This window comes from Hippocampus guttulatus, chromosome 1, assembly GCF_054856545.1.
Source record: "Hippocampus guttulatus isolate MCC_2025c chromosome 1, RoL_Hgut_1.0, whole genome shotgun sequence".
Lineage (NCBI taxonomy): Eukaryota > Metazoa > Chordata > Actinopteri > Syngnathiformes > Syngnathidae > Hippocampus > Hippocampus guttulatus.
Window position 1 is genome coordinate 2,222,254 of NC_141261.1, and position 23,321 is coordinate 2,245,574.

Sequence of the window (23,321 nt, forward strand, 5' to 3'; positions counted from 1 at the left end):
GTCAAACGTTCGAATCAAGTCCAGATAACGAATTACTTTTTTGTGTCAGAGACTAAGGATGTGAAATTAAGAAAAATATTGGCAACTTACATGAACATATGACGAGCCGGAAGTAGATTTAACTTCCTTTCCTCCATTCGGTGAGTGCGTGTCGCGTCGCATTTTTTTTGACTCAAGAGCAAATTGGAAAAATTTCAGTGCTTTTCAAATCACAGCGTCCAACATCATACATATAACATTTATTTGTTTGTTAATTTCCAGATTGCAACCATGGGCCGTCGTCCAGCCCGCTGGTAAGTTGTCTCTTTTTACGTGTCAGGGCCACGGCCAGGCAGGCACAGTAAAATGGCAGCGGCTTCCACCCTGCAACATGTGGACTGTGCTTGCTCACGGGCCTTCTGTCTTAAATGCTGCTGGATCATCGTCTTCCTGAAAATCCTCACTTGATTTTGAACTGTTTCGCTGCAGTGGCTCTTGTGTTTGCATCACGTTATCATTTTGTGGCTGTCGCTTTATAGAAACCGATTAAACTGGCGTCCCCTAGCCCATAGCTAGCGTTAAGCTAACATACCGGTGTGAGACTGTACGGCGCTTATTGGAGTTTGAAGCGTGCACTGCCATGCGTACTTGAATGTACGAATACGCACCCGCGTTATTGTGTATCACTGTGGTACTTTTGTTGACATTTTATGTCTTTTATTGAGAAAAAGCTTGAACGTAAAATGAACGGATAGCCCTGAATTTAGAACAGCGTCTAACTTTTGTTTCTCATCAAGAAAAAGTATTTAAGAAAAAAAAAGTTTCGCTCTCCTTATGGTACTTAAGTATGCGGAGACTAGATTTGGTCTGAAATAGACAAATGACGATGTACAAGGGTTTTTGGAAATCCTGTAAATTGTTCAGATTAATTTCTTATTAAATAATTATTTTGCCCACATTTGCTTGTTGAATGTGTCTTTTAATTGTTGACAATCCCATTTGTCCAATGCCTTCTCCGCAGCTACCGGTACTGCAAGAACAAGCCTTACCCAAAGTCTCGATTCTGTAGGGGTGTGCCTGGTGAGTGGTTTACTTTCTCCTCCTTTAAAAGTGAATATTGTTGGTTGAAGGGCTGAATAACTCATCCACATCAGGTAGACATCGCACTGAAATAAAATGCAATTTTTAAATCGAAAAAGGGTGCAATTTTGGAAACCATAAAACCCAATACTTGTAAACATACTATATCTCAATGCATATTTGTCATAGTCTCTGTATAACTACAGGCCACATGTTTGCATGTCATTGTGTCAGGTGACATGAAACGTTGTGTAATGATGAAGCCACAGATTTATTTGCATTTATCGGTTGTATGACTTATCGATTTGATGTCATATTTGTAGAATATTTTAAAGATGTCAGTGAGGACATGAATGTTTATATAAAGTATAAGCTAACATTTGAAGTGCCAGTAGTTATATTAACTGCTTTTCATGGAAGAGGTCCATGACAAAATAAATACATATTAAACTGCAATCTAAATATCAAAAAATCAAGTTAACAATTGATTATTTTTTTAGGCTTAACTGATTGTCAGGGTTGCTCTTGAATATAGTGGGCTGACAGCCCACTCTGCAGTTTATTAAGCCGACTAGACTTGCTGTGGTGCATTTCTGGTGTGCAAAGGCTGCGGACATAAAACCTTTGGTGAGTGCAAGTTCTCAGCTGTGAGGTGCTGAGTACTCTAAGGGATCATTGAGACATTTTCAGAGAAAATATATTGTAGAAAAATGACCATTTCCGTCGCTAATGATAATCTCGTCAAACAAAATGCTACGCATTATTAATCTTTTTTCTTTTTTTTTTTTTTTTTAAGATCCCAAAATCAGGATCTTTGACTTGGGCAGGAAGAAGGCCAAGGTGGATGAGTTTCCCCTGTGCGGCCACATGGTCTCCGATGAATACGAGCAGCTCTCCTCGGAAGGTGAGAAATGGTCAGGCCTTTTTGCTTTCTTCCCTCACCTGGATGCGGAATGAATATATTGAGTTGCTAACGCGAACATCAAAGTTCAGCATGAGTTGACTGGCCAAAAATGTGAAACCAATAACCTGCAAATGGAGAGAGACTGCCCTGGTTTGCTTGCATCAACTTCCTTAAGCAACAGCTTGATCAAAAGTGAGCATTGCCCCCATGAATGTCCTCCTCTTCCCAAAACAGTCAATGTCACTATCATTAATGAGTGATTTGTGGCTTTTGGGGATTTCCAGTTTTCCTCAGTCAGTGCTTGTGCCTTAACTTGAGGCAATATCTTTCCCGCCGATTGTGTGGGCTGTGTTCTTGCAGCTCTGGAGGCGGCCCGCATCTGTGCTAACAAGTACATGGTAAAGACCTGTGGTAAGGATGGTTTCCACATCCGCATGCGTCTGCATCCTTTCCACGTCATCCGCATCAACAAAATGTTGTCCTGCGCTGGAGCTGACAGGTGAGTGATATTCTGACGTATTGTTGATCTCAAATAACCCCAAAGCTGAATTGGCCCCCTTCTGCTTTTAGGCTCCAGACAGGAATGCGTGGTGCTTTTGGGAAGCCACAGGGCACCGTGGCCAGAGTGCACATTGGTCAGGTGATCATGTCTGTGCGTACTAAGGCCCAGAACAAGGAGCATGTGGTTGAAGCCTTGCGTAGAGCCAAGTTCAAGTTCCCTGGCCGCCAGAAGGTATACAGATGCCCCTTTATTAAAGTCAGTTGTAGCGTGAGTGCACTTGTCTCTTGTACTATACTGTACATTCATCACAGAATAATGCAGCTTATTAAGACCGGTCTTGCTGCAGTGCATATCTGGTGTGCAAAGGCTGCAAAGAGCAACTCGTTGGTTTGTGTATGTCCTCAGCTGTGAGGTGCTGAATTCTTTAAAGGGACCACTGAGACAAAGCAATTTTTAGATGCTATTCTTCAGGATTTTGGGGTCATTGCTGTCTTTTTCTTCTCTCTTCAGATCCATATCTCCAAGAAATATGGCTTCACCAAGTTCAATGCCTGCGACTTCGATGAGATGATGGCTGAAAAGCGTGTCATTCCTGATGGCTGTGGGGTGAAGTACATCCCCAGTAAAGGACCTCTGTCCCGCTGGAAGGCCATCCATGCCGTTTAGAGCATCTGTAGCTGTTCATTGACTACAACCAATAAACATGGCTTTCATTAGAAAAATGTCTGGGTTTATTCACTTATCGGGTCACAAATGCAGATTTTATTGTGCAGATGAACAAATGTGTCAAATTAAGATAATTATTCCGGAATAAGTTGATTTATTGTTCTCATGGAAAAGGATAAGGATGAACATGTTTTGAATTGTTGAAAAAAAATACATACACAAATTTCAGGCTCTTATTCGTTTATTCTTGACAATTTCCTTCATCCTCCATGAAAGCAGACAAATCATTTTGAGTTTTAAGCCAAATCACATTCTTGAACATCAGTTTGGACTTAATACAAAAATAATTTTACCTTTTTTTTCTGACAGTTTTTGAATCTAACACTAACCCATCTCAAAATTAAAGACTGCTGAACAGCCATTACATGTTTTTTTTTTTTTTTTTAAATATGGTTTGGGACCGGCAGTGGCTGGGGAATGGGAGCCACAGACCACTTTAATATTTATTAAATAGCCTAGTTGTATCTACATCCGTTGTATCAATAAAATTCAAGAATGTTTTGACACTTAATGTAAAGGTGGCATCTCTGGGTAGGGTGGTGAATACCAACTCGATAAGTTCTCCACTCCAAGAGACTTTATGCAGAACTAAAACTGCAGATAATGTACAGTTGTGCAAATACATTTACATACTCTGGCAGATTTTTTTTTTGTAATGACTGAACAGAGTTCATCTTTTCTTTGTTTCCTTTTTAATGTTTTTCTACGGAACCACTAAGGTGACGGAAGAAAAAAAAATGCGTTCCCTCGCAAAGTTTTGTATTCACTCGCAAAGATTGTGAGAACGCCCTTTTCTTTTGCAAGGGGTCTTTTTTTTTATTTAAATGCGCTTCATGTACTTTCGGGTAACTGAAAACAATAAACATGGAGCGTTTCCACCTGTTGGCGAGTTTAATGGAATTTTACTTTGAAATTGACTTGAGATACAAATACTACTACCCCATTCTTGAGCTCAAATACGGTTTCCAAGTCCTCCATGATTCTCTCTTTCCCCAAAGTAGTGTCATCTCTCAATGAAAATGTTTTGTCGGCATACCTGCCTGTCTGCTTCATCTGCTATGTGTATGATTGATCATCTTTGCAGTGACTATATATGCAGTCAAGGGCAGCTTGGAATAACACATTCCGACATGTTCAAAAAGAATTCAATTGTTTTAAATGGCTGTAAGAGGGTGTGTTAAACAACATCATGACATGAATGAGGAATATCTTGCTTCTCCAAATGTGTGGCCGTCCTACTTAATGCCTCTTGTATCACGGTCCTCCATGTTGCAGTGCTTGTTTTTTTAAAATGTTGTCTTTTTGACGTTGTCATCATGTTGAAAAGACTAACAAACGTAACGAGAGGAGTACAAATACCCATTTTCAAATGTAGCGAGTATAGTAAAAAAAAAACATCAGAAAAATAAATAGTAGAGTAAAAAGTACAGATACCTAAAAAAAAAAAAAAATCAAATATAATGTCATTAAATATTTGTGTTTATCCTATATGCTTACTAATGGCATGTGAATGTGTGTTTAAGTAGACAAAAGGTACATGATATGCTACGCCACCAGTCTAGGAGCCAGAGTTGGAACATGACAGGCAGATCTTTACGCAGGCGTTGACAAAGGTGCAGTTCACACAACATTTGTCTCATTCACTCACAGATATGCACAGAGACCACTTGCTATGGAGCATCCAGCTCGTGGCAGCGGGTGTTCAGTTGGGGAATGCGTTCTTCTTGACTGTTCTTCCTATGGTGATGAAGGAACGATATGTTAATGCTACAAGCCAATCGGACACCAACCTATCCTGTTTGGATGACAGCTGGCAGGTCTCTGTGTCCAGCTTCTTCATGACTTACAGAGTCCTGAGTCAACTGGTTCCCATCCTTCCTGGCTTTTTTCTGGCATGGCTCGGGGACATGGGCTGGAGGAAAAGCCCGATTGTGCTCCCACTGCTGGGCCTCATGCTGTCCCGGCTTGTGGTGCTATTCATGCTGATACTGGACTGGCCTGTCAAAATCTTGTGGGTGGAGGTGATCATCACTGCGTTGTGTGGGGGCTCCACTGTGTTCTGGAGTGGCATCATGACACTGCTGTCTCTTGGCTCTACAAGGCAGGATAGATCCAAAGTATTGATGAGAGCAGAGCTTATCAGTGGACTGTCTGGTGTTGTGGGCTGTATGACGGCAGGACACTTGTACAATTTCTCCAGCACAACCCTGAGACCGGGTGTTGTCACCTTGCTGATATGTGTTCTATTCCATGGGTCCTGCTTGATCTACGTGATCTTCTTCATACAGGCGAGTGTTTTGTTGCTCATTGACTGGCCTTAAAAAGACATTTCCCAAAATGCTGACTTTTATAATCACAAAGATATCTGACGGCAATTTTGCCTGTTGACTTTGTACAGCTTGACAAAGACCGTATCTTTCAGTTTCAGTTAATGGCAACAATTTGTGTTTGGCAAATTAGTTTGAATGATGATTGTAACCCATTAACTCATTCAGTACCAGCCAATTGTAGACCAAGTCTGAAAAGACGTTTAAAAACGTCTTTGGGAGTGTATGAGTTAAAAAGAAAAAAAAGCCACACCATTGTCAGGAGTCACCCCCACCTCTAACAAGAGGTATTACTGTGCATTTAAAAAAAAAAATAGAGCTATGAAAATGAATCTCCTGTTTTGCAAGTGTGTTTTCTACCAGTCACATTGCATTCCGTTTTCTACGCAATCCAAATCTTTGCATCATCGACAATGAAATAAAACCAAATTCCATGCAGGCAGGAGCATTGTGTGATAACAAGACCTTGATGAAAGCCAACAACGACACCACATGTGACCATCCACACAAAGTCGTCAACATAATACTGCTGTGGGTGTCAGGACTACTCTACAATGCTGTAGATTCTTCAACGAGAAACATTCTGGTCTTATTTCAGTTAATGGAGCCTCTTCACTGGAATGGGACACAGGTGAGTCGATTTGGAACTTCCTTCCCGCTGGCTTTTGCAGTGTTAATGTTTGTGCTCAAAAATAAATAATCTCATCTCATTAGTCAATGCTAATAGGAAGCACATTGTATGACATTAAATTCACCTTTCATCCAAAATGAAACTTAGTTTTCTCTGAGTAGCCCCCCCCCCCACCCCCCACCTCTGCATAGCCTATGAGGTGAGGATGATCTTTTAAAGACACTTGAAAATCGGGCATATGCTGATTTTGATGGGAATGGTCAGATTCAACCCAATTATTTGTGCTTGTTCTAACTATGACACGTGTGATTCCCGCAGGTTAGCTACGGGAATGCGTCCGGCTTCCTGATTACAATCTCAAGTTTCCTGAGTTCTGTGATTTTATCAAGGTGGCTCAGTGATAGCTCTCTGATCACTATTGGCCTGCTCTCCAATGCCGCCGGGATGCTTCCAATGGCTTTTGCCACAACTACATACATGTTCTTCATTGGTAAATTCTTCTGGGATCACGTTTAAAAAAAGATTTCACCATGATTAGTCCACCATTATAAACACCGGGACTTTCTCTCTAGCCCGTGTTCTGGCACTTTTCTCCCTGATGCCTGTTCCATTGATATGTTCTCTACTGTCCCAGCAAGTGCATGGTTCTTCATACAGTGAGTTATTGATTATTTATCGCCTGGAGTTTGCATGTTCTCCCCGTCATTTCTTTGGATTAAATGTCTTGAATTTGTTTTTGAATCATTTTTCATTACATAACTTAAAGTATTTCTTTCAACTAGCGCACATACCCATGAAACGCAATGAATTAAGGTTCCCCTGACTGCTTGTTTCCTGCTGCGTATCTGCAAGTTATCCAATGTGATTTGACTTTGCAAGCGAAGTGTTGAATGAGAATGTATTGTTGATTTATAAATGGTAATGGTTTCATTTCAAGGATTTTCCTCTCATTCGCAGGTAAAGTGCTTATTTCACTGCAGCTGTCTTTGAAATTGTCCAGCGCGGGAACTAACTTGCTCTACGCCAAGATTTACCAATTGACTTTTAGTTGGTTTCCTGGCTTTGTCCTGATACTAACCAGCTTGATCTCCATCGTGGCCATCATACCCATAAGGTAGCCCGCATTCATCATTTATACAAACAAAAAAATCAAATAGTATTCTTTCTTTGATAATGAAGTACAGTATGATATAGTACAATTCAGTACAATATAGTACAACATGGAGACTGTATACAGGATTATATTACATGTGGTTACCAAGTACTGCACAACTACAAATCCTTGACAGCTCAGAATACAATAATTCATAAATCACGTTCAATCTATATTTAATTGAACACACCACAAAGACAGGATATTCAACGTTCATCCATCCTTCCATCCATTCGTCCTGAAAGGTCACAAAGGTGGGGGTGGGGAGTGGTTGCTGGAGCCTATCCCAGCTGACTTCGGCAGTCGGCGTACGACACCCTGAACTGGTCGTCAGTCAAACACCGGGCACACGGGTGTCACACCGTCACTGAGTGGGAACTGATCCCACGATGCCTGTACACAAGTCAACTGAGTGTACCACGACACCATCAGTGACTAATGTTCAAAGTAATAAACTTGATTGTTTTTAGCCAAAAATCCATCCAAAAATCCATCCATCCATTTTCTGATCGGCTTATCGTCACAAGGGTTGTGGAGCTCAGGGACACTTCAGAAAACCAATACCAGTAAATACAGTTAGGCACGATATCCCTAAGTGCAACTTAGAACTCTACTATGCGTACCAAAAGCCATTCATCAACGACACCCAGAAACGCCGCTTGGCTTCTCTGGGCCGCGGCTCATCTAAGATGGACATATGCAAAGTGGAAAAGTGTTCTTTGGTCTGACGAGTCCACATTTCAAATTTGTACGGAAAATTGTGAACGTTGGGTCCTCCGGGCCAAAGTGGAAAAGAGCCATCCGGACTGCTGTGGATGCTAAGTTCAAAAGCCCGCTTCTGTGCCATTTTAGTGCCAATGGCATACGTAACTTACACATCTGTGAAGGCACTATTAATGCTAAAAAGTACATGCAGGCTTTGTCACTGACAGGCGTGGCTATATACCGGTAATCGGTTTCCTATTTGGGCTTTTAACTGTGAAAACGATATTGCTAATACTACAAAGGGTAACCAAGATGAATACCAGAGGGCTGTCTATGGATGAAAATACCAGCAATTGTGAAGGTGTGAGAAGAAAATCAATCAGACCCATTGCGCAACCTTTGTCCATACCCAGTGCTATACAACTATTTGGAATGTCCCGAAGAAGAAAGAATTCACAGGTAGCAGACGTTAGACAGGTAGATCAAGGAAAACTGCAGCTGTTGATGACACAAAGCCGTCAAGAAATGCAGTACCCTAAAACAACTGTTCGTGACATCAGTAACAACCTGCAGAGAGCAGGAGTGACAGCATCACAATCTAATGTTTGCACAAGACACGCCTCAGTCTTTCTAGGATAATGTTTTATGGACTGAAGAGACAAAGAATAACCTTTATCAAACTAATGGAAAAGCTCAAGTTTAGAGAAGTAAAGCATTGGGTCATGATCTCAAAGGTATAAGCTCATTCGTATCATGAGCTGGGCTTGCATAGATCCATAATGTAACATATAAAGGCAACGGCACAATGAACTGCAGTCTTTCAAGTCTGGAGAAACATGTTGCAGTTACACACCTGCATGGCTTGGCGGAGAATCAAGTCAGCTGTGTTCACGCCTGCAGCTGTGAAAAATGCACCGTGCTGTACCCACTTGCACGATTCTGCGAAAATACCAAAATTGACTCTGGCCTGCCCCTGCGCAGATTTAGACCACACACTATGCCACACTTGCTCTAATGTACTTGGTCTTCTTAAAATCCACCTGTTCTAATACTTTTGCTGACCTGAAAATGTCATTTCATCTTTTGATGTCAAACCCAAACATCATGCTCGACGTGGTAGAGTGTTCTACAGCAAAATACAATATGGTCAGACATGCCAGCAAACTCGAGAGCAACATTGTATAGGGCCAAGCTTTGGCTTAATAATTTACTTTTTAATTGCTTGTATACAAATACTTGAGTCTCTGGAGTGCCTTCCCACCTATCAAGTGTGAAATTAAACAACCCAGTCAATCTGCTGTAACCTGCCTATATCGGAAATTGTGTCTGCGAGTGAGCCATTCTGAACTTTGTGACGCCATGGAAATTTGCCATTCATTCATTCGCACTCTGGACATGAAGGGTTGAACGTTGCCTGCTCTGGAGGGAGTTTCAAATGCTCCAGACGTCTCCAATAACACAACATAATGTTACTAGATTTGTTGATAGACACTTTTCAAAAATAGTATTATAATGGACAAGACTAGTAATTATTTCTCTTTAAATTGCTGCAAAAGGTATAATATCTCCAGGCACTTCATAACTTTCTTCTGTCTTTCCTTCCAGAATATTTGACAGCGGACTGTCTGTTGGGTGCATCTACCTGGTCATCGCAGATGAAGAGGCCAGTGAACATGAACTTTTACTTGAGATGGAAGACTCCAGTGATGACTCACACATGATCATGTGTTCAAAAAAGGAACAGAACAAGAACTTAGCCTAGGAGAAAGCAATCGCTATTCTGGCTTCAAATGTTATTCAAATAGAAGCAGCGCTATCAGACAACGAATAACTTTATTGGGTGCTTTGGTGTTTCTCCATTTCATTTTCTGGTGTGTTTGTTTCGCACATGGGAGAGTCTGTCTCAAACCCCTTTTTGACCAGTTAGTGCAGACGAGAATTGAGACCCTTACTGTAAAAGCAGCTCTGTCAGACTGTCATTCTGATAGCATGTTTGTGACCTGTGTTTTAGACATTACAGTAGACCAGTCTGACTAATTACCGGTACCTGGCGGTTGATTTGAAAAGAAAATTCATAAATGCTTATTTACAGTTACAGTTCCTCCAAAAACATTGGACCGACAAGATTAATTCCTTTGTTTTTGTTGTACACTATCCAGAAGACATTCAGGTTTCAGAGCAAAAGATCTATGTGAAGCCAAAGGTTCCAGCTTTTATTTCATGCTATTTACATATCGATGTGTTGAACAAGTCAGGACGCAGCACATCTTATTTCACTTTTCAAGTGAGAAAAAATACTGGAACATCTGACTGGCCAAGTCAACCACCGGACCTTAACCCGATCGCGTATGCATTTCACCTCGAAGAGGAGACTGAAGGAAAAACCCTCGAGAAAGAAACAAGAACAGAAAGTGCCTGCACTGAAGGCCAGGAAAAGCATTTCAAATGAAGAAGGCAACAATCCGGTGAAGTCAATGGCTCACGTGGCTTGATGGACTTGTTGCCAGTAAGGCTTAAGACACAAAATATTACATGCCATTCTCTTGAAGTTAAATTAATATTGTCCCTTCATGTACTTTTGCTCACTTGAAAAGTTGGTGGCTTCAAACCAAAGGAAGCACTGTCCTGAGTTGTGTAACACATCTAGGTCAAGGTCAAGGTCATCTTCATTGTCAGATATGCTTGATGTATGACATGCATCTAGATGTAGATACCCTGAAATAAAGCTGCTATTCTGAAATTTCGTCCTCGTATTTTGAGTACTCAACAAAAACAGGAATGTACCTTGCCATTCCAATACTTTTGGAGGGCAATGTATATGCAGTATATGTGTGCTGTACTATATATGTGTATGAATATACATGTACATATACCGTATATGTAGATAAGAATATGTATATAAGATAAGATAAGATAAGATAAGATATCCTTTATATGTCCCACACTGGGGAAATTTACAGCCTCCAGCAGCAAGAATGTAGGCAGAAAGAAGAAAAAACAAACAAACACCGTTCAATTAAGTAAATACAAAATGGATAAATCGCAGTGCTATCTACAGTTGTTTTCCACATCATTTAATTATTATTAATATTATTGTTGCTATTTTTTATTCAGCAGCCTGACAGCAGTCGGTAGGAACGAGCGTGGGTATCTCTCCTTCTTGCAGCGCGGGTGTAACAGTCTCTGGCCGAAGGAGCTACCTAGTGCTGTCAGGGCGGGCTGGAGAGGGTGGGAGGGACTGTCCATCATAGCTTTTAGCTTAGTTAGCATCCTTCTGTTGCCCACCTCCTCCGGAGTGTCAAGGGAGCAGCCCAGGACAGAACTGGCTTTCCTGACCAGTCGCTCCAGTCTCTTTCTGTCCCGGGCTGAGATGCTGCCTGACCAGCAGACAATGCCATAATGGATGGCCGAGGCCACCACCGAGTTATAGAAAGTCTTAAGGAGCGACCCCTGAACCCCAAAAGACCTCAGTTTCCTGAGTAGGAAGAGTCGGCTCTGTCCTTTCCTAATCAAATATATGTGCATGTACTGGATTTGCATATGGAAATAGGTCTGTAGAATAGCGTTTTTTTTTAAATTCTTTAGTTATAATACCTCAAAATGAAATTCTACTTACACTCTGCTCTCTATTTTTCTGTTGTACACCCAACAGCGAACCATATCGCCCATATGCAGGCCTGCAAAGAGAGATATCAGAGCGAAAGGGATGTGCAAACTGTGCTGCACGGCTTGAGCTAGCTGGGGTGTTGGTTTGGTGCCTTACCAGGGAGCAGACTTGCAACTAGTTGCTGTCACCGGCTCCAAAGGCCAGGTCTTTAGATTTATTTACGGTATAATAATACAATCTATAACTTATTAGCTTACTTGGTGGCATGAATGTTATTTAAGCGGTATTCATTACTGTTTTATTCTTATCAAACAGCTGCATGTTTAATATTCTGGTCGGGATTCGGCACCTTTCAAGTTTATATCCTGACTTCGCACAGCTATCTGTGAGGAAATTAAGTCAGCGAGTCATGTTTTTGAATGTCTGTTTCAAACAATAAAGATGTTAGAATTGGATTTTATGCATTTGACTACTTCCCCACCCCCGCACGAACACTTGGTGAGGAATTACCCCACTGAATTTGATTAAAGGGAAAAGTGAAGTGAAAACTGACAGCCGACTTCTATAGATAGAAACCAGCAGGCAGAACAGATTTGGCATGTGTAGATCCAGCAAGTAGCAGGAAGTCCCACCCACAGGAACTAGTCAGTAGGGCAGGCTTCATGTTTCACAAAGAAGGAAGCAGTCAGAAAAATACCACCGAGCCTGGTAAGCTGCTGTTTTTAAAATTCTCATTGCAGGATTCTCGCGCGCACTGGGTCAAGAAAATATGTAATTTGGGATTCTGTGTGTGTTAAGGAGATTAGGGGAGCAATAAAGACAGTCAAAAGAATCATGGTCTGCTAAATTCAAGCATGAATTTGTGTCTTAAAAAATCTTCTATTTGGTGTCGAGATTTTTGTTGATTCTCTTTAAGAGCAGGATGCTGGTTGACCGTTCTACAGCTGTGATGTTTTTTTTTTTTAAAACACATGACACTTGCTCATAAAATGTGTCACTGGACAGCTGCAAACACCAGAAATAATTCACCCTCATTTTCTGTACATCGCCTGGATGACCTTCACATATTTGTATTGAAACCGCACTCACTGGCGTCTTCATCAGGGACACTTTTGTAGTCTAATGAGATCCACCTTCACTGACACGTTGAGAAAATGATACAGTACTTAAAATTTCGATAATTTATTTTTTATTTTGGGACTATAAATAAACAGCATAGGACTAGGTCATAAATGGATGTTTTTTTTAAACGTGCATAATAATATGTAATTCATTAATGATAAATGATCACATTTTATTATATATTTTGAAAAAACTCATAATGAACTGACCACTACATAAAAAACTGAATAAGGTATAATTTACTCAATGGTGTATTTTATCATTGATAAAAAACACGCTACTAATATTTTGTTTCCATGAAAACCTTATTTTATGAGATAACAAATAAAACTAATAAAAATGAAAAAAATATACACGCTTTAAGTCACAAATCTTAGTGAATAATAAAGTTGTATCCAATCCAATAAAATGCTATATTAATGCATCACATATTACAGGGCTGGAATGAAGAACCTTTGTCTACCCCTTTGTACTGCATCATATCATCCTGTGAGTCGCTTGATTCTCATAATTCAGTTTCATAGTGAAGGAAAATATCAGACATCTATGGTCCATTCCAGTATTGCATCTGCAACGTTAAATGAATACTTCCTTGACCTAAAACTATGCATTATATTTGTAGAGGCTGATTTATTGGATTATACAATACAATACAATACATCCTGATTTATATAGCGCTTTCACAACAGCTGCAGCTGTAACAAAACAGTTAACATAAAGTAAAATAATTAACACAACACATAATATAAAACACGGACAGTCGTGCAATCCTAACTTATGCAAGGGTACCCAATGTTGTGACTGTTGTGTGGCTTCCCCACCATATTTAATATCTGTCTTCCCATGACTAAGACGACTAACAATTGCATATCCGCAAGTGCTGCGCCCAAAGATAAGCACGACAAAGAAGATTCCAGCCAGCCCCGTGACTGCGTGACATGTATGGCGTTGTGTACTTTTTGTCATTTTAACAGCGATACAACATCGTATTGTGCTTTACATTGGAAGCTGAACCGCAAGGCCAAATAACACACAAAGTTACAAATGAGCACACACCCAAGGTATTGTATTGCTCCTCTCATCATATTGTCACCTGTCTGGTATATGTAAAATATAAACTCCACGAGCTCTCTCATTTTTTTTTTTTAACTTGCTAGAGAAGCTGGGAAAGTTCCGAGGTGAAGATAGCAAGCCAATCGCTAAGTTGGCAACATCGAGTCTTCTTTTGTAAATTAGCTCCTCTCAACTATGTTGTTAGTGTAAGCAATGCACACTTTACATCATTGGGGATACACTTTCAACAACGGAAGCCACTAAAAAAAAAATTGATTTAAAAATCGTCCTTATAAATAAAATCAATTCATCTCCCAATAATTTTTTTAGGGTATGTTCAAAGCTATGTATGGAAACGTATGTTCCACACTGTGTGGAGAAAGACAATGAATTAAAACCACAGCAACACTAAGGGCAATCCCAGTTTTATATATCTTCGTATTGCAACTTTATTCTTAAAGATATCTTCTAGCATGACTTTATTCTTATAATTATGACTGACTGTCTTATTGTTGAGAGTATTTTCAAGAAGTTGAAGTGTTTTTTTATTGTGTTGCCTGCACACGTCTTCATAAAAGGTGTGCGTCTTGAGAAAGCAGGTCAGGTACTGTATGACTGTCCACAGCATTCTTGTTACGTTGTGAAAGCGCGATATAAATCAGCATGTATTGTATTGTATTGTATTCTTTCACTTCGACTCGTAGTCTGCATTGTATTTGTCATTTGTGTCTCCACAACCAAAAAAAAGTTTAATCAGACAAAATCGTCTTATTCTTACAGCTGTGACAATGAGGCACATCTTCCTCCTCCTGCTTCCCTGTCTTGATGTTTGTGGCATCCAGGCAGCTGCAAATCTCAGAGTCTGTGCCTTCAACCTTCAACATTTTGGGGAATCCAAATCCAAGAAGCAGGATGTCATGCAGACATATGCTAAGGTAATGCATGCGTGGCTTGAAGAAATCCATCTTTTTAACTTGCTGCGCATTGTGGATGAACTTTCTAGTTAAGGGGCCGACTGTTGATTTGAACTTCCAAAATGACCAAGCATAATGGGACAGGTGAGGTGCCCATGAGGCTCATCAGAATCAGAATCAGAATCAGAATCAGAATCATCTTTATTGGCCAAGTATGTAGAACACACAAGGAATTTGTCTCCGGTATAACACGCTGCATTAGTATCATCGTAAACAACAAATCATTGAACCATTTTAGAGTAACCAGTAGCAGTATTTGTAGTACAAGAAGAGTGACTACGTCAGTGACTGTTTAAGGAGTTAATGGCTAGAGGGAAGAAGCTGTTTAAGTGTCTACTGGATTTGGCGCGCATGGATCTGTAGCGTCTGCCTGAGGGGAGTAGCTGGAAAAGGTGGTGGGCAGGGTGCGGGGGATCCAGGAGGATTTTCCGTGCCCTCCTCTTGATTCTTGCAGTGTGCAAGTCCTCAAGAGTGGGGAGGGCGGTGCCAACGATTTTTTCCGCCGTCCTAACTGTCCGTTGAAGTCGGATTTTGTCCTTTTTTGTGGCGGCCCCAAACCAAACCGTGATGGAAGAACACAGGATTGATTCGATGACTGCCGCGTAGAACTGTCGTAGCACCTCCTGTGGCGGGCCGCGCTTCCTCAGCAGCCTCAGGAAGTACATCCTCTGCCGGGCCCTTTTCAGGATGGAGATGGTGTTGACTTGCCACTTCGTGTCCTGGGAGACTGTGATTCCCAGGAACTTGAAGGTCTCGACGGTTGACACGGGGCAGTTGGATAGTGTGAGGGGCAACTGTGGAGAAGAATGTTTCCTGAAGTCCACGATCATCTCTACAGTCTTGAGCGTGTCAATCAGATTATCCTAAATAACATTCTAGCACAAAATCATTTGACCTTACACATGGGCAAACAATTATGCCCACTAGCACTCTCATACATACAAGTTAAATAACTTCCCTTTGGGCATTGACACACATAAACAAATGTTAAGGAATACAGGCAGAATTTTAAGAGCCAGGTGGACGACAGGGGCTATGAGGAACTGAATCCAGAGAGAAAAACACATTTTGACTTTCACTTTGACTGCTCCGTCACGAGCAGTATATGAAAGGAATGACGAATAGACATTTTAACAGAGGATAGCTTTGAAAGAAAAAAAATAATCCGTAGCGAGGCGACTTTGTGAAAGCCGAATCGAGCTTTTGCTTTTAAAGCCTTGAACATTCTGGCGCCTTCCTATCTTTTAGCCTGACATTCACCTGATATGCCCTTTGTAAGAGTCTTAGGCCCTTTAAATGATGCTCCACATAAAGCGCTTGCTATCCATGTCTGTGATACTGATCGGTGTGTCACTCCAAGGCAACTAACCCTTTCATGACCTCTTGCAGATCATCACCCGGTGCGATGTGTGCCTACTTCAGGAAGTGAGAGACAACAGACAAAAAGCTTTGCCCCAACTACTTGAGCATCTTAACAAGTGATTAAATGATTAAACACACAAACACACACATATGTTTGTCAATATGTTGACCCTTGCCCCTTTCTGTTAATATGATTCATATTCAGGTATGACCTTCAGCATGAATATAAAGCTGTGGCGAGTGAGAGATTGGGCAGGTCTGAAGCATACCAGGAGCAGTATGTGTTTGTCTACAGGTAAGCAAAACGACAGGTAGCACATCAATTATGCAGCTCAGTGTAATATACCAAATGTCACAGAAGTGGGATGTGCGCAGGGCTAATAAAGTGACAGTCACGGGCCAGTATCAGTACCCTGACGACAAGCCGGGAGATGTGGATGCCTTCTCCAGAGAGCCGTTTGTTGTCCGCTTCAAAGCTCCAAAGACAGGTCTGTCTCCCGACACCAAAAATCATCCTAAAAATGTATCCGTGTGGCACGGAGGAGCTTCCATGTTCTTACGCCTCCCTACTTGTGTCTTCAGCGATCAAGGAGTTCGTCCTTATCCCGCAACACACCAGTCCAGCTAACGTCTCGAAGGAACTTGATGCACTTTATGATGTTTTGCAACATGTAAGGAGGATGTGGAAAACGGAGGTAAAATGAATGTCATTTTGAGCTGTCTATCCATCCAACCACTGTATTTTACTACACATTCCTTAGTAGTCACGTTAAAATGATCTTACATGAATTCATGCGTCGTAGAAGCTAAAAGAACAAATCTTAACCAGGGGTGCCAGTAATTCTGGAGGGCAGTTTATTTAGATAGGTTCATGATGAAGGGAGCCACTGAACCAAACACCAAATGAAATGGTGCCACAAAATTACGCATAAGAAGTAAATATACAACTGCCTGCGTGGGTTTTCTCCGGGTACTCGGGTTTCCTCCCACATTCCAAAAATATGCATGGCAGGTTAATGGAAGACTCTAAATTGGGAAAGGCCTCCTTTTGTCACTTTCAAATGTTGTTGACAAACAGGGTGCATTACCGCTTCATACTGGAAATGTGGAGCACAGACATACTGAAATATGAATGTAAATCTAACCTAGCCCCACCACAAAAATCATCTCAAAATAATGTGAATATGAAAAGACACCGAGGGACACGTCGTTCCTCTGTCTGGATGTCACAGTTACAAGCACCTCATTCATTGCTTCGGAGGTAGTCCAATTATGAATGCTATGTTCCAGTTCTGATTTTTGTGCATTATATAGAATATAATGCTTCTTGGGGACTTCAATGCTGATTGTGCCTACCTTTCCAAGAGGAGTCGCGGGAAATTGCGCTTGTTTAGAGACAACAATCTGTTCTGGTTGATGCCAGAAAAGACGGACACCACCGTCCGAGACTCCACCTCCTGTGCCTACGACAGGTAAATCAGTCGCAAGCAAAGTGACAGCGTGGAAAAGTTAAAACCGAACAATCGTTTCATTTGAATACAATTAATCGGGGGGCCTGGTGGGGAGGGGGTGGGGGGGGGGACTATGGAGCATATCTGTTTTAGGGAAAGTAAGATTGATTAGCATGTTTAAATACAGTGATGGTCATTGTGTGAGTTCATTTGTACTTCCTTTGCGCTTCATCAGGATTGTCGCGCACGGTGACACGCTTGCCAATGCAGTTGTACCCTTTTCAGCCAAGCCATTTAACTTTCAAATGGAATATCGTCTCTCGGAGGAAGAGGTAACTGGCTGCGTGTTTCTGTGACTGCATTTAATGTGAATTTTTGACTTACATTGAAATAAAATATCATACAAATCCAAGTCAAACTAGATTACATTGGTCAACATGGAAGTACGCTTTTTTAAAATTATTGCTGATTCTGAATCGGCCGTCGTTCTTTTTCTCTTGGACATATGATATTAATAATAATAATGACATTACCAATATCTTCTCATGGTCTCACCACCCGTGGGAGGGGTCAAAGGGGTCGGGTGCAATGCGAGCTGGGCGGCAGCCAAAGGCGGGGACCCTGGCGGTCCGATCCTCGGCTGCAGAAGCTAGCTCTTGGGACATGGAATGTCACCTCTCTGGCAGGGAAGGAGCCCGAGCTGGTGTGTGAGGTAGAGAAGCTCCGACTGGATATAGTTGGACTTGCCTCCACACACAGCCTGGGTTCTGGTACTAGTTCTCTCGAGAGGGGTTGGACTCTCTTCCACTCTGGAGTTGCTCATGGTGAGAGGCGCAGAGCAGGTGTGGGCATACTCATTGCCCCCCGGCTCAGTGCCTGTACATTGGGGTTCACACCGGTAGACGAGAGGGTTGCTTCCCTCCGCCTTCGGGTGGGGGGACGGGTCCTGACTGTTGTTTGTGCATATGCACCAAACGGCAGCTCAGCATACCCACCCTTTTTGGAGTCCTTGGAGGGTGTGCTGGAGAGTACTCCTGCTGGGGACTCCCTTGTTCTGCTGGGGGACTTCAATGCTCACGTGGGCAATGACAGTGAGACCTGGAGGGGCGTGATTGGGAGGAACGGCCCCCCCGATCAGAACTCGAGTGGTGTTTTGTTATTGGACTTCTGTGCTCGCCACGGATTGTCCATAACGAACACCTTGTTCCAACATAAGGGTGTCCATATGTACACTTGGCACCAGGACACCCTAGGCCGTAGTTCGATGATCGACCTTGTGGTTGTATCATCGGATTTGCGGCCGCATGTTTTGGACACTCGGGTGAAGAGAGGGGCGGAGCTGTCAACTGATCACCACCTGGTGGTGAGTAGGCTCCGATGGTGGGGGAAGATGCCGGTCCGTCCTGGCAGACCCAAACGTATTGTGAGGGTTTGTTGGGAGCGTCTGGCAGAATCCCCTGTCAGAAGGAGTTTCAACTCCCACCTCCGACAGAGCTTTTCCCATGTTCCGGGGGAGACGGGGGACATTGAGTCCGAGTGGACCATGTTCCGTGCCTCTATTGTTGAGGCGGCCAATCTGAGTTGTGGCCGTAAGGTGGTTGGTGCCTGTCGTGGCGGCAACCCTCGTACTCGCTGGTGGACACCAGCAGTAAGGGATGCCGTCAAGCTGAAGAAGGAGTCCTATCGAGCCTTTATGGCCTGTGGGACCCCAGAGGCAGCTGACGGGTATCGACTGGCCAAGCGGAACGCAGCTTCGGTGGTCGCCGAGGCAAAAACCCGAGCGTGGGAAGAGTTCGGTGAGGCCATGGAAGCCGACTTCCGGATGGCTTCGAGGAAATTCTGGTCCACCATCCGACGTCTCAGGAGGGGGAAGCAGTGCACCACTAACACTGTGTACAGTGGGGATGGGGCACTGCTGACTTCGACTCGGGACGTTGTGAACCGGTGGGCAGAGTACTTCGAAGACCTCCTCAACTCCACCAACACGTCTTCCTTGGAGGAAGCAGAGTCTGAGGACCCTGAGGTGGGCTCTCCTATCTCTGTGGTTGAAGTCACCGATGTGGTTAAAAAGCTCCTCGGTGGCAGGGCCCCAGGGGTGGATGAGATCCGCCCGGAGTTCCTCAAGGCTCTGGATGTTGTGGGGCTGTCCTGGTTGACACGCCTCTGCAACATCGCGTGGTCAACGGGGAGAGTGCCTCTGGATTGGCAGACCGGGGTGGTAGTCCCTCTTTTTAAAAAGGGGGACCGGAGGGTGTGTTCCAACTACAGAGGGATCACACTCCTCAGCCTCCCTGGTAAGGTCTATTCAGGGGTGCTGGAGAGGAGGGTCCGTCAGGAAGTCGAGCCTCAGATTGAGGAGGAGCAGTGTGGTTTTCGTCCCGGCCGTGGAACAGTGGACCAGCTCTACACCCTTAGCAGGGTCCTCGAGGGTATGTGGGAATTCGCCCAACCAGTCTACATGTGTTTTGTGGACTTGGAGAAGGCGTTTGACCGTGTCCCTCGGGGAGTTCTGTGGGGGGTGCTTCGTGGGTATGGGGTACCGAACCCCCTGATACGGGCTATTCGGTCACTATACCACCGATGTCAGAGTTTGGTTCGCATTGCCGGCAGTAAGTCGGAATCGTTTCCAGTGAGGGTAGGACTCCGCCAAGGCTGCCCTTTGTCGCCGATTCTGTTCATAATCTTTATGGACAGAATTTCTAGGCGCAGCCGAAGCGTTGAGGGCGTCCGTTTTGGTGGCCTCAGTATTGCATCCCTGCTTTTTGCAGATGATGTGGTGCTGTTGGCTCCTTCAAACGGGGCTCTCCAACTCTCACTGGAGCGTTTCGCAGCTGAGTGTGAAGCGGTTGGGATGAAAATCAGCACCTCCAAATCTGAAACCATGGTCCTCAGTCGGAAAAGGGTGGAGTGCCCCCTCCGGGTCGGGGGAGAGATCTTGCCCCAAGTGGAGGAGTTTAAGTATCTTGGGGTCTTGTTCACGAGTGAGGGCAGGAGGGAGCGAGAGATCGACAGGCGGATCGGTGCAGCGTCTGCTGTGATGCGGACGTTGTATCGGTCTGTCGTGGTGAAGAAGGAGCTGAGCCAAAGGGCGAAGCTCTCAATTTACCGGTCGATCTATGTTCCAACCCTCATCTATGGTCACGAGCTATGGGTCGTGACCGAAAGAACGAGATCCCGGATACAAGCGGCCGAAATGAGTTTTCTCCGCAGGGTGTCCGGGCTCTCCCTTAGAGATAAGGTGAGAAGCTCGGTCATCCGGGAGGGGCTCAGAGTCGAGCCGCTTCTCCTCCACATCGAGAGGAGCCAGATGAGGTGGCTTGGGCATCTGATTCGGATGCCTCCTGAACGCCTCCCTGGTGAGGTGTTCCGGGCATGTCCCACCGGGAGGAGACCCCGAGGAAGACCCAGGACACGCTGGAGTGACTATGTCACCCAGCTGGCCTGGGAACGCCTCGGGATCCCCCGGGGAGAGCTGGAAGAAGTAGCTAGGGAGAGGGAAGTCTGGGCTTCCCTGCTAAAGCTGTTGCCCCCGCGACCCGGCCCCGGATAAGCGGTAGAAGATGGATGGATGGATGGATGGACATTACCAATATGATATTTAACATTGTAATATATTTTGCCATATTTATGAATGAAGTTAGGTTCAGAAACAGTTGGCTTTTTTTTTGTCTGAAATGTCAACGCTATAAATGACCACGCATAGTAGTATCCGTTTTTGGGCAAACTTTTATAGGTCAACCCTATATAACATTTTTTTTTAATATCCCAAACCAGTCAATAAATCGAATCTCAATATCTTAAATCAGGGGCAAAACTACATTTAGACAAGGAATCTCAAGTGAAAATTCTATTTTTGACTTCGGACTTGTCAGCCAACCACAGGGCACAGATCAAAAGACAACCATTCACACAACATACTTTATTTGTTCTGAAATGTTTTTCTTTTCTGCTCAGGCACTCAAGGTGAGCGATCATTACCCCATTGAGGTCCTCCTGAAGAACAACGCATCAAAAGTCTCCTTTAGCCTCTTCCTTGTTTCACTTCTCATATTCTCTGCAGATGAATCACTTAGTTTGATGGCAGTCCTACTGAAAGTGGGTAAAACATGGCACACTATCTAACCTCACAGATAATCTCGATGTCGTGCAATGACCCCAATGCTGGCAGTGTGAGCTTTTTTTACTCTGTACAGTGTCACTACTCCAGTGTCTTCTTATATCCTAAACAGGATGGGGACCTTGTCGACTTTACTAGTGTCACACTGGCTTTTTGTATCAGCCAAAATAAGTATGATAGTAATATTGTGTTCACACACTATTAATTTGATTTTTTTTCATATGTCAAGCTGTAATACAGCAAAATCATCACTGTTACATGATTTACTGTGGTCACATTACACATGAATGGTATGTTCTTGCCTTTTTAACATGATATTTTTGATTTACTTTGATGTGTTAGTTCAAGGTGTACTTTGTCACACAACGATCAGTATTTGATTTTAAACCAAAAGATGTACATTCAGCACACATTATCTTTCATATTGGAAGAGATTGTGGTTATGATGCTTAAAGCATCAAAGCTTGTATGCTTTGGGTTTGCATGCAAACTATATCAACGGAAATGAATAAACAACGACTGCCTATTGCTATTCAGGGCTTTCATAGTTTTGCCGGATTACATGGAAGTACATAAACATTCTTCAGATGTATGCTGACTGTCAACATATTCACCCATATCAGCTATAACCTAAAGATATGTCTCTCTTTGAACTAACTCGCTAAACCCCAGTGGAACGAGAAAAGACGCAATGGCCAAGACAGTTATTGTAGTAAAAAAATATATATATTTGGGCAAATAAGGGAAAGCACACAGATTACCAGAACAACATATCCGTAAAACTTTGTGCGTCGCCTTGGCTAAGCCAATCAGTTGTCCGTCGTTACGGCTTCCCGATCCGTGACGTCGGTTGCGTTGGCGCTGATTGGTTGAAAACAAAAACCGTGCGTGTGCTCGCGCCGACCTCACAGAGGTGAGCACAGCAGAGAGCAGCGGACGATCGACTGCTGAGGCGCGCTTCACTCGAGTGACGTTGCTCCAAACCAGGGGTGGGCAATTATTTTCCCGGGGGGGGGGGGGGCAAATGAGAAGCAGAAAATATTGTGGAGGGCCGGGCCAAAAGTTAGAAATAGAAATAGAAAATAAAGAAGATAGCACAATGTCTTTGTATGCCAGTAATAATGTAACATTCTCCTCCACCATCACACTCAGCACCGGTTCTCCTCAAGAATGTGTACTGAGCCCCCTGTTGTTCACGCTCTACATATTTGACTGCTCTCCGACTCTTATTAGCGGTCCAGTTTGCGGAAAGTTTTTAACATGATAACAATCAAATCCATCCATTTTCCGAACCGCTTGATCCTCACTAGGGTCGCGGGGGGTGCTGGAGCCTATCCCAGCCGTCTCCGGGCAGTAGACGGGGGACACCCTGAATCAGTTGCCAGCCAATCGCAGGGCACACAGAGACGAACAACCATCCACGCCCACACTCACACCTAGGGACAATTTAGAGCATCCAATCAGCCTGCCATGCATGTTTTTGGAATGTGGGAGGAAACCGGAGCACCCGGAGAAAACCCACGCAGGCCCGGGGAGAACATGCAAACTCCACACAGGGAGGCCGGAGCTGGAATCGAACCCACTGCACTGTGAAGCCGACGTGCTAACCACTGGACTACCGGGCCGCC

General features: G+C 43.4%; 3 protein-coding genes, 1 long non-coding RNA gene and 2 other non-coding genes across 8 annotated transcripts; 5 read left to right on the forward strand and 1 right to left on the reverse strand.

Annotated features, from left to right (window-relative positions):
* The first annotated feature begins 148 nt into the window (after positions 1–148).
* rpl10 (ribosomal protein L10) lies at positions 149–3,187 on the forward strand. Its single transcript, XM_086134143.1, has 6 exons — positions 149–293; positions 1,001–1,059; positions 1,856–1,963; positions 2,324–2,462; positions 2,534–2,696; positions 2,976–3,187. Exons 1-6 carry the CDS (start codon positions 271–273, stop codon positions 3,129–3,131), a joined length of 648 nt encoding a protein of 215 aa, XP_085990269.1. The 5' UTR covers positions 149–270; the 3' UTR covers positions 3,132–3,187.
* Positions 1,612–1,745, forward strand: LOC147210000 (small nucleolar RNA SNORA70). Its single transcript, XR_015103048.1, has one exon. It is a non-coding gene; the product is annotated as a small nucleolar RNA SNORA70 (small nucleolar RNA).
* LOC147210001 (small nucleolar RNA SNORA70) lies at positions 2,781–2,912 on the forward strand. Its single transcript, XR_015103049.1, has one exon. It is a non-coding gene; the product is annotated as a small nucleolar RNA SNORA70 (small nucleolar RNA).
* Positions 3,188–3,491: 304 nt separating the features above from the next.
* LOC147210002 (uncharacterized) lies at positions 3,492–11,682 on the reverse strand. Its single transcript, XR_015103410.1, has 3 exons — positions 11,624–11,682; positions 5,039–5,285; positions 3,492–4,928 (listed from the first exon to the last, which is right to left on the reverse strand). It is a non-coding gene; the product is annotated as an uncharacterized LOC147210002 (long non-coding RNA).
* LOC147210003 (solute carrier family 46 member 2-like) lies at positions 4,882–9,942 on the forward strand. Its single transcript, XM_086134097.1, has 6 exons — positions 4,882–5,479; positions 5,958–6,149; positions 6,468–6,639; positions 6,722–6,805; positions 7,107–7,263; positions 9,613–9,942. The coding sequence occupies exons 1-6, from the start codon at positions 4,931–4,933 to the stop codon at positions 9,767–9,769; spliced, it is 1,311 nt and encodes a 436-aa protein (XP_085990223.1). The 5' UTR covers positions 4,882–4,930; the 3' UTR covers positions 9,770–9,942.
* A 585-nt stretch (positions 11,683–12,267) lies between the features above and the next one.
* dnase1l1 (deoxyribonuclease I-like 1) lies at positions 12,268–22,225 on the forward strand. 3 transcript variants are annotated; one of them, XM_086134333.1, is made up of 9 exons: positions 12,268–12,322; positions 14,570–14,724; positions 16,153–16,241; positions 16,331–16,420; positions 16,501–16,613; positions 16,708–16,820; positions 17,440–17,597; positions 17,812–17,908; positions 21,531–22,225. In XM_086134333.1, exons 1-9 carry the CDS (start codon positions 12,277–12,279, stop codon positions 21,696–21,698), a joined length of 1,029 nt encoding a protein of 342 aa, XP_085990459.1. In that variant the 5' UTR covers positions 12,268–12,276; the 3' UTR covers positions 21,699–22,225. The 3 variants fall into 3 exon arrangements, with proteins under 3 accessions (XP_085990459.1, XP_085990552.1, XP_085990634.1); XM_086134426.1 differs by lacking the exon at positions 12,268–12,322 and adding an exon at positions 13,174–13,225; XM_086134508.1 differs by lacking the exon at positions 12,268–12,322 and adding an exon at positions 13,272–13,797.
* Positions 22,226–23,321: the final 1,096 nt, after the last annotated feature.

What these genes read in the sequence shown, in the direction of transcription:
- dnase1l1 (XM_086134333.1), top strand. Translation starts at nt 12,277, where the DNA reads ATGTTTCACAAAGAAGGAAGCAGTCAGAAAAATACCACCGAGCCTG. An exon ending in CAGTATGTGTTTGTCTACAG is followed by an intron (nt 16,421 to 16,500) that starts GTAAGCAAAACG and finishes GGATGTGCGCAG; the next exon opens with GGCTAATAAAGTGACAGTCA. An exon ending in CTTCAAAGCTCCAAAGACAG is followed by an intron (nt 16,614 to 16,707) that starts GTCTGTCTCCCG and finishes TTGTGTCTTCAG; the next exon opens with CGATCAAGGAGTTCGTCCTT.
- rpl10 (XM_086134143.1), top strand. Translation starts at nt 271, where the DNA reads ATGGGCCGTCGTCCAGCCCGCTG. An exon ending in GGCCGTCGTCCAGCCCGCTG is followed by an intron (nt 294 to 1,000) that starts GTAAGTTGTCTC and finishes CCTTCTCCGCAG; the next exon opens with CTACCGGTACTGCAAGAACA. An exon ending in AGTTCCCTGGCCGCCAGAAG is followed by an intron (nt 2,697 to 2,975) that starts GTATACAGATGC and finishes TTCTCTCTTCAG; the next exon opens with ATCCATATCTCCAAGAAATA.
- LOC147210003 (XM_086134097.1), top strand. Translation starts at nt 4,931, where the DNA reads ATGGTGATGAAGGAACGATATGTTAATGCTACAAGCCAATCGGACACC. An exon ending in ACGTGATCTTCTTCATACAG is followed by an intron (nt 5,480 to 5,957) that starts GCGAGTGTTTTG and finishes AATTCCATGCAG; the next exon opens with GCAGGAGCATTGTGTGATAA. An exon ending in AGTGCATGGTTCTTCATACA is followed by an intron (nt 6,806 to 7,106) that starts GTGAGTTATTGA and finishes TCTCATTCGCAG; the next exon opens with GTAAAGTGCTTATTTCACTG.